Here is a 16,631-nt window from a genome sequence, read left to right as displayed (position 1 = left end):
CTCCCTGGCCTCGAACAAGCACTTGTTTAGTGTCTCTCTTAGCCGCTGCGGGAAAATTTAAGGGAAATTCAAACGAAACAACAGCGTGATGTAAAAGCAGCATCTTTCGGCTGGGATGCTGCGCAGAGCGGCGCTCAGAGCCTGCCCTGAGCTCCGGCACGGACAGAAGGCTCGGAGAAAGGCACTTATTGATTTTACGCGCCTTGCCCCTGGCAAGGCCCTCATTAGAGGGCAGATACCGTGCAATATGGAAAGGTCGGCTGTACAGGCGAGCCTCTTCCGCTCACCGCCCCCCCACCGCTCCCCCGGAGCCTGTCTCTCTTGGGAGCTGCCTTCTCTGCCTGCACTTCACAAGCCTCGGGAGTGATCCTACACCAGGGCCGGCACATTGGGAGCTGTTTATGTTTGTGGCGCCTGAGCTCAAACAGTCATTCAGTGGCTTGCACTGTTATCAAGAAAACAACAATCAGGAACAATCAGTAAACAGGATCTCTTTCCAGCCCCTTTATTAACTACTTACAGCTCCACTGAAGCACGCAAAGCGCCCAGCAGCGGCATCTCTCACCGTAAAACGCTGCCGGCGTTTCGGGCGTGCAGACGGGGCCAGGGAGGATGGGTGCGCGTGAAACCCACTCGGCACCACGGCTCCCTCCCGGGAGCTGCGCTCCGGCTGGGGCTGCGGCGGCCTGAGGGCCAACACTGCCGGAGGGACCCCGATTCTTTCCCTGACATCCATTCTTGGGTGACTCAACGTGGTTTTGTTAAGATACGTATGCATTCATATTTATATAAAGGCAAACACTTACTGTTGAGATGTTTAACTGATCTCAACTCTGGAATTCACGTACCCGGCTTCTGCGTCTCATTGCCACGTTGGCTGGGGATGCTGAGTGCTAATTAACCTGGTACAAATATTGAAATGAGAAGAGTCTGAATATTGGTCTCAGTGTGTGCGAACGGAATCTTCAGAGAAATTACCGCAGGCTTTAATAGGCCTTATTTGACATTATTAAAACTAGCTGCAGCAAGAAGAAAACCGACGGACCTGGGACTGCTAATCGCCACCCTTGTCCATATTGGAAGGAGAACTCAGAGCAGGAACCTGACAGAGCGCCATAAGGACATGCATTACATGAAGAGGAGCTTTTCTCTCGCTTACACAAATCCTGCTACCCAAGGTCAGGAAGGGTGTTCTCCTGAAGGCGCTGGAAGAGTCCACTCGACAGTTTGTCTTTATTTGCTCCACGGCAGAACACATTCGAAGGTTTGCGGTGCGCTATATGTCATGGAAAAGGGAACTAAAGGCCATAAAAGAAATAATCTTAAAATAAGGCGAATTTTTTTAACCGCAGTTTCGAGGTTGGAGGCTCCGGGGTGCGCTTCCTGAGGGACGCGGAGACCACCGAGCGGCTGCCGCAAAAGTAACCCGCCTGCTCCCTCGTCCTGGACAGGGTGGGGGGGCTCAGGCCCCTGCGGGGCAGCAGGCAGGAGCCTGGCGGTAGATGTGGGTTCAGGCACATGCCCAGTGGGATTCCCGCCCGCAGTCCGCTGCAGAACCGCGACAGCGCTCCGACGCCACAGACACCCTGCTGCCCGGTGTGTTTGAAGGGCCAAGACGCTGCGCTGGCAGCCAGAACGTCAGCCCCTGTGCGGCTTATCTCGGCGACTGCCCCAGCCGCCCACAGGGTGCGTCGGCGCTGCGGGGCCCAGGGCTGGGGGGGCTTTCCCCCCGCCAGGACCGACCGCCAAAAGTCGCCTTTCCCTCCGTGCGCGGCCCTCGGAGACGACAGACATTCAGCGGCCCTAAGGTCCACCCCGGGGCCGGGAAGCGGCTCTCAGCAGCGCCCTGGCGCGCAGGTTGCTCTCTCTCTCGGGGTCCCTCCCCCCCCACAACCCCGTGGAGCCGCCGCTCTTTCCCACCTACGCGTTAAGCCTCCCGGCGGTAAGAGGCGAATGCAAAGGCTCCAGGGTTGCCCTGCCCTTACACGTTACCAGCGCCAGTTACAGACCCTCCCGAGTCGGAGACTGCGTCTCCAAACTCACCCAATTAAGAGGGACTCCAACAACTTACACGTCAGACTACGGGGCAGAAATGATACCCCTTCTCCCTCCCGCCCCCCGAAGCGCCGTACCAATCCTCTGATCCTGCATGAAAACACAAGGGTTACTGGTCACACAGTTTAAGGTAGATTTCATATTTATTTAAATATTTATCAAGTACTCAAAAATGTATTACACTTGAGCATACAAAATGAATCCAGTTTCTAATCAGGATGACTGAAATCCTTGTATTAGATTTTAAACATTTTTTAATGTTCTCTGTACTGTCGAAATGGTTTGTCTATAGCTGAGCTTGCTCAGGGTGGGCTGAGATGGTGAGGAGGGAGGAAAAAGAAGGTTATGTTAAGAAAACATTGGGGTTTGGAGGAACCGACATGCAAACCAACTTGTCTTTGTCAGACTAAAAATCTCTGTATATTCCAGTCCTTAAGGGTGTTTTGAAGCGAACCTTTGTCTTGTGCTGCCCAGGAGCACTAGGGAGCACACTTGGATTAGAGCAAAAACAACCCTTTCCCATTTTTTTTCTTCTTTCAACTTTTCCCCAAGAAATCGCCCACGTTTCGAGCTTTCACCACCCTCTGCCCCACAAATTAAAAAAGGAATAAAAGACGGAGTGAAGAGAGGAAAGTCGACAGAAAATAAGGAACATATTCGTGCAATTTCACAGCAATATCCCCGACAGAAATATCCCCACAACTATTCCTCCTGCAGCATTATTTAATTGTTTTGACAGCAGACACTGATAAATAATGGTATACTTGACTTGTTAAGCAAAAAGCGTCCTTTTTATCAGGAGCTTATACTTAAAGCACAGGTCACTTCAACAATCTCAACAACGAGGCTTTGGTATACAGCACTTTCTTTTTATTATATTTTTAAAAATAGTAGAACTCAGTAAAAAGCCTGAGCTCCCAGTTCTTTAGATGTTTTAACGTTATGTCAGATCATGCCTAGAGTAATATCATTTTCAAGGGCAAGGGATGGGGTGGGGAGGAACAAGAGACTTTCTAACGTTATCAATTGAAAGCTAAGGCATCCAACTAGCCCTGATACAGTTGTTGAAATGGAAATTTACAAGCTGGTCGTTAATACTTGCAATAAAATATCACACTCCTTTTATTCACTAACGACCTGCTTTGCATGCAATATTTTATTTCAGGTATTTTAACTGCTAACCTGTAAATATTTAAAAGAGGGAACTTTGTTCATTATTTAATGTTAATATTATTATTATTTTCTCTATTTCAAACGCTTATCTAGTGAAATAGTCCTGAAGATATAATAATTCTACATATGGCGCTTTTATTTCACATCATATTTAAGGAAAGAAAAAGGACAAAACCCACATAGAATTAGACATATAATTCAAAGACCACGGTACAACCTCTTCTTTTTTTTTTCTTTTTTTTTTTTTTACTTGAGCAAACAAAAAATAGTCAAATGACATGAAAAGTGGCAAGTCTTCCGATAATAAATAATAAATTACTTTATAATTTTGCAATGCAAGAGCAAACAAAAAGAGTGATTTTTTTCTTTTCGCTTTTCCTTTTTTTTAACCTTATTTTTTTTTCCTTTTTTCTTTTTTTTTTTTTAGAGAGTGAGAGAGAAAGAGAAAGAGAGAAAAACAGTCCTTATAACCAATGACTATACACATCTTTGGGGGAGGGGAAGGTTCTTGGGCAGACACATTTCAAACACAATCCCGAGACGCTTTGTGGCAAAATAGAGGTATACCTTGTTGCAATGTTTTTATAAATTGGTTTCAAAGAGGAAATCGAAAATCTATTTTTAATCATCTAAGACTTAATAGGGGGTGGATCTCAACCAAACAAAACCAAAACCCCGCTACAGACATGCTAGAAGAGACCCAGGAAACAACCCCTTGTTAAGAGTCAACTAAAAACAACATTGCAAACCAACGCAGCTCCACCTTCCTGCAAGGAATCTTTCAACAATGCAGGGCTGAATCGTCTCTTTCCTGATGATGGAAAACCTACTGGAGCTTCTTTTGGCAAGGCTATCCCCAATATTGAAACAGCACCATTCGGATTGGGAGGGACCAGATAGAAAGTCCCTCTACCTTGGTTTCTCCCTAAGATGTGCAGTCAAATGAAAAGATTTTTTTTTTTTTTTTTGAGATCCACAAGTACAAATCCTTTACATTTGGAAAACGTCTTTTTGATCCTCCTCTGATCATTGAAAAGCGCGGGGTTTGTGGTTCTTTTTAGTATTTTTTTCTAGTGAGATCCCATGATTGTCTTCACAGTGTTGCTACCATATTACCTTGTCTTTTCAAACATGACTCCGTTCATCTCATGGAACAGTTCCTTGCTAGGTTTCTTACAGGTTGTTAAATATTTTCCCCCTAAATTTCGGAGTCACAACACGTTCACTTTCCCACTCTCTCCAACGGGATGAGGATAAGGGCAGAAACAACAACAACAGAAATCTGAATGAGTGTTCCTCATGCCTCAATAGGACTGGCTACCATGCTGTTGGGTGTATCTGGCAGCTGAGAGGACATTGATGCTACTTCACTTCCAGTAGAATTGGAACCGGGTCCTCCTTCCGAAAAATTAACCTGCCAAAAAAAAAAAAAAAAAAAAAAAAAAAGAAAAGAAAAAAAAAGGAAAAAAAAGAAGAAAAATAAGAAAAAGAAGTTTTGCTACAACTGTAAAAATCAACCAAAAGTAGCAGGTAAAGGCAAAGAAGAACACAAAAATAAATACACAAGGCATGCAGCCGAATGGCCCGATACATCTCCACAGGAGGCTGTGTCACTGCTGGTTGCTCTGTTTAGCTTCCCCATTGGCTTCACAGGAACCCTTTTCAGGCCTTTGGCCAAATCACCAAGAAAAAGTAGATTAAAAAAAAAAGGAAAAAAGAAGACTGAAAAATCAAGCAAATAAACAAACAAACTTATTAATGAGGTCTTCTTCCCTGTGTTGCAAGAGTGGCAATCCCAACAGGATGTTCTAGTCAATTATTTAGGAGTGCATGTGTTTTCTTGACAGGAAACTGAAAGGTTACCTTTTTCCCCTTTTGTGCACATACGAAAATAAACCTGGAAGGAGCATCCAGGAGCAGAAAGGCATTTGAAACCAGCCATCCTCTTTCATTCGTGATTTGAGGCGGGTGCTATCTCTTCTTAATGAGAGTCAGTTTGATAAAAAAGGTCACACTATTTCATCCTAATGTGCCCTGCTGCTCCCGTTAGTTTAGGAGCAGCGTCCGGAAAAGGCATGATTTGAAGGGTGGAGCTTTGCTAGTCCAAAAGCATTTCTTTGGCACCTATTTAGCTGGCCAATCCTGTGATTAAGGGCCTTTCCAGATTAGAGACAGTGCCTTGAACAGTGGATGAACTCTTTCATCCACTATTCTTTATTTTAACTCTTTTCAGTATCACAAATTATGTCGAATGTATATTAATATTAATCTGTCAATCTAATGATCTACCTTTAAGTGTATGTGTATTTGGATTACCCATCTTCTCTTCTGCCTTTTTTTTCTTCTGTTTTTGAACTCATTGCATCAAAGATTTCTAAAGTCTCATATTCTGTTAAGGCACAGGAAAGTAAGGCAAGAGAAGGAGATAATTTTTCCTCCTGTCTGATGGACGGCTTGATTAAAGCAGGAAAAACAAGGGTTGCTCTAGATGTAAGAGGATGCAAATAGCCCTGCTGCTATGCTATATTTCCCTGAGCCAGCACAGTGTGCCAGCAAGGGAAACAAACTGCAGACTGCTGTTGGGCGAAAGAAAAGTGATTCTGCAAGAGAGCATGGTACTAAACCAAAAAGATTTGAACACAATGCTACATTCAGCTACAAACCTTTATCTTACATCATTTCATGTAAGAAAAAAATGTCCAACAGATCATAAAAGGGTTTATATGTTAATTTTTCATAACTACTATTTTGAATTATTGAAATACCATACACAACGTACCTTATTATTTTAAAGATCTGGTTTTAACACATTTAGGCCAGGAAACTGAGTTAAGGTTGAACGTCTGTCCTTAATTCACCTGGTTGGGCCTAAGTATTGTAGATGATATGGTCCCATATGAGCTGCCAAGTGACGTAGGCATAAGGAAGGGAGTTAAGAACAGAATTTATTCTAAAAGGTCTGTTTTCTTTCGGCTTAAGGTAGTTTATTATAGTGCTTGAATTTTTCACCTGAATACATACTAGCAATTTCCTTTTCAAAGGACAACATTTAAAATAAGCTATATATATGTATATTTGTCTGTGTATGTAGATATATGAAGTTATATCTAGAGAAACATGCTTAAAAGGACTTCAAAATTTTAATTAAGTGACTGATATTTGTGTGACCAAACAAGGGCCCGGGCTGACATTGCAATCATGTATTTAAAATTCAGCCTGTGGCATAAAGGCAAAATTGGCCCAAAGTGGGGAGGGGCAAATTTTATAAACCGCTTTCACAAATGTAAGTACAATTAAGTGACGTGTTAAGAATGTTTTAGTTCTCTGGATGAGGTGCTGTCAGTTTTCAGGAGTGTGAAAGCTGAGTTATTCTCAGACCTGGCACAGGCCTTATCCGAACTCGCAGTCAACCCCGCAAGAGCTCTGCTGTACGCTAAGGTAGATTTTGCATCAACCCCTACGATATCAATTCAATTCTCCATGTTTACAGGTGCTATCATGTCCACCTTGTAATTTCGGGAAAACCCAGCTAGTGTGGATTGCTCGTCTCACTGAGAGCATCCAACACTTTTAATGAATCCCCGATTGCTCAGCCCCTGATACCGGCTGGGAACCGACACTTACTAGTTGCTGAAAAGCAGGTTGGTCTATGTCACTCTGCAACGCGAAGTCACTCAGTACTTTCCAGGGCGGCTGGTAACTCTGCACCTCCACGGGGTTCGCCTGCAAACCACCGTCATGTCTCTCCGGACTAGCAGCCACCATAGGAGTTCCTGTCATCCCTTGGATATTCTGTAAACAGCCCAGCAAAAGATGTTAATGAGCTTGATTAACTTCATTGTATATAAGTGCTGAGTCAATAAACTGCTTTCTATCTTATCTATACGGTCTCTTGTATTTGCTTTGTTAATCTGCTGTGAATGTCTTACTGTATTCTACTCTAGGTCAGCCTGTTTCTACCCGCTGCATTTATCACGGTGGAAGTTTACTTTCTTTCCCTTTAATGCTCCTATTCGTCTCAAGGCATACTCCCTCCGTCCTAAGCTTTCTTAAACCTGAGCATTCTGTATCTCGACTGCCGATGCACGTCTCAGAACAAGAAACGGTTAATTATGCTCCCTTCCTATGTCGCATCCAGGCTGGTTTTGTTCTGCATGACCTTAACTAGATCGTATATCCACTGCACGACATCCACTGGGGTACGTCATTACCGCGCTCTTAATAAACAAACAAACAAAACAAAACAGCCCTCCCAGTATGCCCTATGGTGCAGACACAGTGTACAACATAACTCCAAGCCTCGACGAATAGATTGTTCAGGCGAGTTAATAACACCGTGTTTTATTGCATTCCAACGGGGTAAAATGAAACTCCTTAAATTCCACTTAACTAGGCAGCCTTATGGATTAATAGTCATTCTCAGGTCAGTCAATATATACACAGGGAGAGTAACAGACTCTTCTTCAAGTGGACTAGCGACAACAGAAAGAAAAAAATTGGCTTAAAATGGAGACAATTTGTTCGACTTTCTGCTCGTTTGCATCACACACGCATATGTCCACAGGCAAGAACTCAAAATGTATAAAACTATCTATAAGTTAACCTGTAAACAGTATGGTAATTCTGAAAAATGTGCATTGTATTTGTCTTTTTCTACAGTAAGTGCACTGACAAACACACACCTATACATCCTGTAGTATATAATGTGCTAAGAAAAACACATCTAAATTGCCTTTTATCCGTCTTCTTTTTTAACTTTTTTTTTCCCCTGCTGGATTTACTTCTGTTTAAAACGAGGGAAGAGGGCAAAAGCATTATTTTCCCCTTAAGGAGTCCTTTGCTTTTGCAGTATCAGCATTACACAAAGCTGATACACATCCCATGAGCTCTGCAGGTCACAATTCATGCTGCAGAGAAGTTAGTCTAAACCACTGCGTATCTTTTAGCCCCGCAAAAGAGATGGGTTTGCGTGAGCAGCCTGTATCTGCTCCTTTCTGTGGTCTGTTTCGATTGCACTGACAACAGAAACAAACGGTAACAGCTAAGCGGTATCGTTTTCTTTGTTTTAAGGGAGCTCGCAAAAAATCAAAAGCATCAAACCGAGCCCTGAGGCTGTCCGAACCGGACGTATCCCAGGCGTTTCGCCTTGGCAATTAAGGCAGAACATGGACAGAAGCTGAAGCCACTTACAGTTTTGTCATTGGGTTGCTGCTGCTGAAGTTGCTTCATCATAATGCTCCTTTTTTTATCCTTGCATCGCTTGTTTTGAAACCAAACCCTGATGACCCTCGGGCTGAGGCCAGTCATTTCTACCAGTTGCTCTTTCATGAGGGCGTCAGGCCTGGGGTTGGCAGCGTAGCAGGTCCTCAAGGTGTGAAGCTGTTTTTCATTAAGGACAGTCCGGACTCGGGTGGTCTTCTCGGGCTGCTTGTGGACGTGGGGCCGCAGAGCTGGCTGTCTGGCAGAGATAGGTTCTGCTGTAGGGGAAGGGAGGAACAGGATCCCCATGAGTAGGGAGCAGGGAGTCTGCGGAGACTATGAATCTAAGCTGGTGGGATAGGGGGAGGGGGCCGGGGGGGGTGATGAACCCTCTTTCAAAGGCCATTCAAACACTCAGATCTATCGGAGCTGCTGCAGACTCCTCTGCTTTATGCGCTGGTGGAGTGACTGACATTTCTGACTTCTCAGATAATTAATTTGCAAAAACAAACCACCCCCCTAAAACCCTTAATGACAGAAGCTTGAACCTGTATGAGACTTGACAGGGGAGGGTGAGTTTGCTGAGGTGTATGTGTGCTAGGAAAGGAGCAGGAGGGTTTTGTGTGTTTATCTCCTGACAAATCACCGAACCAGATTTTTGGGCCAAAAATTAATGAACGAATACTTCTTAAATTAATCATAATTCGGGTCTGCTTCTTGTATAGTGAATCTAGCTCAGTTTAGCCAGAAGCCGCCATAACGTGCAGTAGCTCCCGGTGGTTTGATGCTTCCAAATCGAAGCAAAACAAGCGAAATCCTCTGCACCGAGGCCATGGAGGAAAAGCTTGTGAGAGCCCTATATACCAAAGCACGGAGGATGGCATCTATCTTAGAAAGTGGAGGTGCTAGGTGAATTTGTTTAGACTTAATAATAATAATTTTTTTAAAAAAAAGTTTGTCTGATTCTTTAAAAAGGAGAGCAAGCCCAGCAACTCGTGGAAACGGCCAAGAAATGCAAACCTATGGGTAGCATCACATCAAGAGCTAAAAGTGTTCCTGTAATTCTGCCATTCTTCTGTGCGTTGTGTAGCTGTAGCTATGTAGGTGTAAATTGACCCAGTCAAGGGAAAAATAAAAACACTGCTATTTTTCTCCCCTAAAACTGTTTAGCTAACATTCTGAGGTGCTTGCTTTTGTACAGTCGGGTTCCGATTTCTCTGAGTATAACAATACATCAGCAGATGCGATGAAGACATTACGAAGGCTTCCAATCTTATCAGTATTATACCTGCCGACACAATAAGCCTTTCGGAGACATGCACAAACACGCTATAGGGAGCACAATCTCTCTAGAATTGTGCCCTGATAAGGTACAGGATTATTTCTTCCTATATAAAGATAAGTCACCCGAAGGCAGCTCAGAAGAGGGAAACGAGCCTGTTTTAGCATAGCTAAACTTTGCAAATAACCTTCCGAGATACAGTTACATGCACAGCAATAATGCCGGCCAACCTTGTATCGTCCAGCCTAGTTTGCCTCAGAGACATGTCCCTTCCTAAAGCTAAGAGTCTCTGAGTAGCTGACGTGCCACGTCGAGAACTACAAGTGTGAATGAAGTTGTAAGGTGGGGCGACTCTGAAGTTACTAGGCTGAGTTTTGAGATGAAATTCTCATCAAAACACGAGAAACGTTTCAAGAAGGCAGAGTCACTTTAAAAGACAATTACCGAAAATTAGCTTGTTGACAGTTTTAAATTACAGCCTAAGCGCTCGCCTGTACTTATGAAGTCTATCTCTTTTAGAACCCCACTTCCTCCAGCGTTCAGAACGGCTTCTGCACACGCTCCTGAGGCGGCCGAGAGATCGGCCGGCGCTTTGCCGTAGACCTGCTCGCCGCAGCGGCCCGTCCCTCTCCGACTCAGACTCAGGCTCAGGGCTCGGGAGGGTGTGACGGAGGACTCCTGCACGCGGTGCGCGCTGGGGGCAGGAAGAGCGGGGGTGCGGCCCCTCCGCAGGTGTCCCGCTTCACGCGTCCCGCGAACGCTTCTCGCGGCAGCAGGACCCGCGGCAGCCCAGGGCGTGGGGCAGTCACCGCCGCCGGCGCCTCTCCGAGGAGGTGCGGGACCCTGCGGGAGCGTGGAGCTCTCCCTGCCGCCCAGCGCGGGGCCGGGCGTCGCCAAACCCCGCGGGCTCCCGCGGCGCTGGGCGCGGGCGGTACCTGCCATCTGCAGCGGCCGGGCGGGGTGCAGGGGGCTGAGGGGGTCCCCGCCGCCCAGGCTGGCCCGCTCCACCACGTCGTGGTCCGCCCGGCAGAAGAGGCCGTCCTCCCGCAGCGCGAATTCATCGCCTGGGATGAGCTGGCGGCTGCAGGCCACGCAGCGGAAACACTCGATGTGGTACACCTTGGCGCGGGCGCGCATCACGAAGTCATTCTTGCTGAAGCCGATGCTGCATTTGGCGCACTTGATGCCGTATAACCTGAGCAGGGCCCAGCCCAGAAAGAAAGAGAAGGAAGGGAAGGAGGGAGAGCACGGGAGGGGGAAGGGGAGGGTAGGGAAGGGGCGGGAGGGAGAAAGGAAAGGAAAAAAGAAAGAGGTTTTCACTCCCGCTCGTGGGCAGCCCCTGGCCCCGCGTAGACGCGCCACACGCAATCCACTTCTTTAAAAGCACGAAAAATACAGAAACCAGAAGAGGAAAGGAATAAGCCGGATTCGTTTGCTGTCCGTGCGCTGATCCCCATGCCGTAAAAGGTGGAGGGGGCCCGAAAGCAACGGTGGAAGAGAAGAGTGGTGAGGCAAAGGTGTAAGAAGAAAAAAACAAGGACCCCTTTGCTTCCCGAGGAGATCCGACCTCTCCCTGCTGTCCCAGCGCCCGGGCTGAAGCGGGAGTGGGGCCGTTACTGTCCTCTCCCTGCCTCCTCACCTGACCTAAACTGGCCTGGGACTGAACTGGACTACCCGGGCACACCACGGAAAGGCGACGCTGCCAAAGCTGCCATGCACTCCACGCATACAAACCTGCCAGCCTCACCAAACTGCCGTATTTTTTGCGCGGAACCCACTCAGGACTTGTACCGCTTGATGTGTGCCTGGACTGCCGTTAGCTTAGCCTCTGGGACACGGCAGGGGAGACTACCAGCGCACGGTCTCTTCCCCTCATCCTCTCTCACCAGGTTAATTTGAAACAACAATATAAGCATACACACATGTCTCCTCAGGCTCACGTATATAGTAGTGTAACTTCTCTCCCCAACTAAAAGGCAGTTTGGGTGCTCTGGCTTTGCAGCCTGTCCCTTCCTTAGCCTCCCTGCCCTGTTTTCCCTCTTCCTGACGCTCCCACCTTGAGCCGGGGCTCAAGCTTTCCCGCAGGAATGAGAGGGCAGCTCCTTGCTGACAGCCCCACAAGACAAATAATACGTTTCTGGAGTGGATGGCGGGCTCCTTGTCTCCCGTGGAGGAAAGCGGGGCAGTTCACCCATCAGTAGATAAACACGAGAAAATCCTCCAATTCGGGTGTCTAGCACTGCAGTCTTTTGGCTCCCAACGAGTGCTCTTTAGCCAGAAGCCTTCTTAATACGATGTAAAATTAACATCTTTCTGGAAATGTACGGATGTACGCACATATGCATGCTCACGATCCAGAGAACTGTGAAAACTGCTCCTAAAACTAGGCTAATATTTATTCCCATTCATTTCCTCACCAGTATACTTCCTTGGAGATACAGTCTGTAAAACATGCATGTGGGTACAGATGTTATTTAAATACTTCTTTAGCTGCTACGGCTATAAAGATGTGCTAGTCCTATATTCAGAGCTACATATATCCAAATTATAGTTTTGAGAAGAAAAACCCCAAACAAACAGCTAGACAGCAAAAGAACAGAGTGATCGTAAAGCATGTGCATTCATATGTACAAAAGTTGCAGTAGTTGCCCACAGGATTGACAACTATAGATTGGCTCACGGTCTAATTCAAAGTCACCTTGCATGTAACATACATCTTCCTTTTTAAATTGTAGACAATTAAATATATTCCATATTAACTTAATAGAGCAGCATTTTTTTTCTGCTTAAATTTCTCCCGCTGAGTTTTATCAGGAGGTAAGTGAACACAATTCTGTCCAAACGTTTTCCTTTCATTTGAAATCAGTGAAAGGACAACACTTAATAGAATGGCTCCAAAGTTCGTTTAAAAGTAAAGAATGAATGAATAAATAAATAAATAAATAAAGCTTAAAAGCTCTGGTTTTCATCATTATAGAACTTAGAGAATAATCTCACAATGGTTTGAAGGAATGATCTGTTTATAAATTGTGCACTGGAGCAGGAAGGAGTCAAGGGGTTTATTTCAGTTCAGAATTACACAGAAATCAGACGATATTTTAGGTGTCTCGGAGACTTGCTTCCAAAACTTTCTGTAGAAAAAAATACTTTTCATACCACAGTGTCATGCAAACTTCTGATTTGGCAAACCCGGTAGGTGACACTGAAATGGATCAGCATGAGCCAGGAGCACAAATAATAAACACACTCGAAATTCCTGCTTTGGTTTCTCTATAGTGTCAGGATTGGCAACGTTCACATTTTATCAGTTACCAGATTTTAATGTGAGGAAGGAAGCGGTTCCATTATCTAAATATACCCAATTGTTCACGAACAGATGATGGGCAATTTGATCTGGTCTGTCTAATTCATCAGTACAGATAAGATAAGAAAGCAAAGGCAGTCAGATATCACCAAAGGGGTTAATATTTAAAAAGATTAAATGTCAGTTATTTTAGCTAAGAAACATTTCAGTCTAGGTTTTAACATCGCCATAAAAGGAACCTTCAATATGAAGGAAATTTGGGGTTTGTTTCTGTTTTCCTTTTGCTTTCTGTTTTAGACAGGCCTGGTTTAAGATTTTTTTTTTTTCACCCGTGTATTTATTTTTGCGGCATACGTGATTGAAGAGCCTTTCTTATGAATGCCATTATGCCTTTGCAAAAACACAGAGGGATGCTTTTCTCAGGTTGTGTTAGAAAGCAATCACTTCTGTGTTGCTCATAGTATCTACATGGTTAAAAATATCCATTATCTATGATTTCCCATTTCGTTAGAATCAGAGGTTGCCTTGACAAAGTCCTCAGAAAGATCCTACACAGTCTCGAACCTGGTTTATACAGAAATTTGCATTTGAATTTAAGGAATAAAAATCTTCACGACTACCTTTTCTCCTTGCCGGTCTATCTATGGGAAACCACTTAAAAATATACGAATTGTCTTTTACCCTCTTCCTCACAATTTTTCCTCTTAATGTGTCTGTCAAATTTATAAAGTTAAAAATAAAAATAAAATCTCACCAAAGAATTAAACACTATAAAATCTCACCGAAGAATTAACATAAATGGCATACCTGATATAATCTCTTTTACAGTAGGTTTTGCCATCCCTAACAAAGCACGTACAGGTCTCGTCCAAATACTGATTACACTCTGCACACTTCAAACACGCCGCATGCCATTCCAAATCCGGAGAAACCCTCAGAATATACTGATCGTGAATTTGATTGCCGCAACCAACACATAGGGAAATCAGACGTTTTTCTGAAATGAAAATAAATACATGATTGACTAACCGTTTACTCTCCTACAGAGATAAACACACTTTTAATGCCATTCCCTTATAAAGCGTACTCTGGGAGTGTTCTTGTTTGGTTTTTGCCTTTTTTTGTTTGTTTTGGGGGATTTTGTGTGGGGTTTTGGTTGTTTTTTTAATGGGTTTGTTGGTCTTGGGTTTCGGGGTTTTTTGTATTGCACTTTTGGATGATAACTGAAGTGTGCCATCAAAACCTTGCCTCGTTTAGAAAGGAGGCGGAACATATGTTAAAACACAAATGTGAAGAGTCTTTGGGGTGAAGGTCCTCATTTCACAAGCCTTGCATGGAATCAAAACTCCAAACTCCCATGTTGTTTTATTTTTATTTTATTATTTGCTTGGTTGAGTGCCCTGCCTTACGAGGAGAGCAGCTATGTGTATTATTTCATATTTTAAGAGGCTGTGACTGAAAACGATGAAGCATGGCTGCGTGCACTTCCCGTTCAGCCTTCTCCCTCAGAAGAGGGGAGTCGAGGCTTCTAGCAAGAACAAGCATCATTACGGTTGTCACTTGCTCTTTTTCGTAAGTCTAATGCTAACTACCCTAGACCGAGTAGGTGCTGGATAGTCAGCCTCACCGCAGTCTTACCACAAGAAGAACTTAAGGCTCCGTGGTTGGAGATCCCATTAAAATCCTGTCTGCTCCACAAACTTTAAAAGAGAGCAGGACCCCAGGCTGTTAACATATAACGCTACGACGTTAAAACAGAGCAAGCATGCAGGCATGGCAACAAAGGCACCTTCTCTACCATTCAAATGAAGTTCAGCACTTTAGCAGTTCGCCTGCCTGACACGGTTACAATAGACAGCACATTTATTCCAACAACGGTAAAGATTCCGCCTTACTTTTTGGTGGGTCTCCCATGTCTCCCATATCTGAAAGAGGGTGTAATGTCCACAGTGAAATGGTGTACGGTTTCGTTTTAAGACCCCAAAGTAGGTTTGAGAGCTGTCGCTAAAAAACAAAAATAATAAAAAAAATAAAAAGTAGTAGTAATAATAAAAAGAAAAAAAATCGAAATCGGGGGAAAAAAAAAAAAAAAGAAAAAAAAAACCGGCACAAAACACCACCGACGTGGGGAGACACTGTCAGGGCTGCGGAGAGCGCAGGGGGCGCGCGGTGCGGGGCTCGGCGCCGGGGGCGCGGCGGGATCCGGCCACGCGGAGCGGAGCGGTAGCGGTGCGGTGGCGGTGCGGTAGCGGCGCTGTGCGGGCGCGGTGCGGTGGCGGTGCGGTGCAGTGGCGCTGCGGAGGCGCGGCGGTGCCGAGCTGGGCGCTGGCGGCTGCGGGCACTCGCCTCACCCTTATCTCTTACTCAAACTTCTCTGCTCCAACTCAGCCCTCTCGCCATTGGCCCGACGTCACGCGCGGGGACGTCACGCCCGCGCGCGCCCATTGGCGGCGGGCGGCGGGGCGCAGCGGCCCCCCCCCATTATCGTGTTTCGGCGTCTGGCGGCGCCGCGGGCCCGGCTCGGGTTCGCCCGGGCAACTTTTCCCCCTGCTCCTTATTTGTGTTTCCCTCCTTTTATACTTTTCTTCATGTTCGCTTCTCCTCCATCTCCACTGCTTATCTCCTGTTACACCTTTCGTTCTGCTCTTTCCCCGAGCCCCCTCTCGGGCTCCTTCATCCCTTTCCCCCCCCCGCCGGGTTTGCCATACCATGTGTACTATTTCCATAAATACATATATATACATATGCATGTATATACACACACACATATATATGTACATGTATTATGTTTAGTTGTGGTATTAGCCCAATTGTTTCCTTTCGGAACGTTTATCTTTCCACGCTCCGGTTTGGCCAGGCGGAACTGCCCTGAGCTCCCCGAGGGAGGGCAGGGTGGGCTGGCTGGGCATGGCCCCAGCCGCGAGATGGGACGATTTGAGGTTGCCCTCCAGCCTCCTTTTCTCTTAAAACCGCGGATAAAATCTTCATTATTTCTGTTGAATACAAGATCGAAGGAGGTACAAATATTTACCTGAAATTGTCTCTCAAGAACTTCTGCCTTTGCCCAAGGAGAATCTCTTAAAATTCTTATTAAAAAAGGTGTGGAGAGAAGACGCAGACTTGCTGTTAGAAAGGATCTGCAGCGCTGCTCCCTGGAGGAGATGTGGGGATTCCTTCAGCCGAGACCCGCGGCCAAGCGCGGTGCGGTGCGGTGTCCGCGACCGCGGCTGCTCAGGGGCGCACGGCGCGCCTCGGACTCCAGCGGGCAGTTATCTGAAAGTTTCCCAAACCAGGCAAAATGCAGCTTTCCCGTGGGCACTGATTTCTTTGTGTGTGTTTTTCAAAGGGCAGGCTCCGGTTCGGCTAGTCGGTGCCTGTCCTTTAGCCCCTGTGCGGAACTGTACCCGTTCCCGAGCGTGTCCGCCCCATGCCCTTCTGACACCCACCCTCTCCACCCCGGGATTTAAACGTTCCTTTTGAGTTTGTTTAGATCCCATTTTTGTCTTCTGTTCCGTATGGACTGTTACACCGCCCTCAACAACGTAGTGTAGAAGTGCCCTCCAATCACTATGCGTCAGGAAAATATATTTGTTTTCAATGTCCTATGTTTTTAAAAGG

At 45.8% G+C, this 16,631-nt stretch overlaps 1 protein-coding gene across 3 annotated transcripts; it reads right to left on the bottom strand.

Annotated features, from left to right (window-relative positions):
* Positions 1 to 2,179: 2,179 nt before the first annotated feature.
* ISL1 (ISL LIM homeobox 1) lies at positions 2,180 to 16,379 on the bottom strand. 3 transcript variants are annotated; one of them, XM_064642995.1, is made up of 7 exons: positions 16,045 to 16,379; positions 14,909 to 15,017; positions 13,821 to 14,010; positions 10,645 to 10,904; positions 8,419 to 8,705; positions 6,853 to 7,020; positions 2,180 to 4,642 (listed from the first exon to the last, which is right to left on the bottom strand). In XM_064642995.1, exons 2-7 carry the CDS (start codon positions 14,934 to 14,936, stop codon positions 4,526 to 4,528), a joined length of 1,050 nt encoding a protein of 349 aa, XP_064499065.1. In that variant the 5' UTR covers positions 14,937 to 15,017; positions 16,045 to 16,379; the 3' UTR covers positions 2,180 to 4,525. The 3 variants fall into 3 exon arrangements, with proteins under 3 accessions (XP_064499065.1, XP_064499063.1, XP_064499066.1); XM_064642993.1 differs by lacking the exon at positions 16,045 to 16,379 and adding an exon at positions 15,138 to 15,354; XM_064642996.1 differs by lacking the exon at positions 16,045 to 16,379 and having other exon boundaries at positions 8,419 to 8,702; positions 14,909 to 15,354.
* Between the last annotated feature and the right edge of the window lie 252 nt (positions 16,380 to 16,631).

The sequence above is a fragment of the Pseudopipra pipra genome, chromosome Z (assembly GCF_036250125.1).
Source record: "Pseudopipra pipra isolate bDixPip1 chromosome Z, bDixPip1.hap1, whole genome shotgun sequence".
Classification (NCBI taxonomy): Eukaryota; Metazoa; Chordata; class Aves; order Passeriformes; family Pipridae; genus Pseudopipra; species Pseudopipra pipra.
Note: the sequence above shows the minus strand (reverse complement) of the source record. Positions and strands in the feature narration are given on the sequence as shown.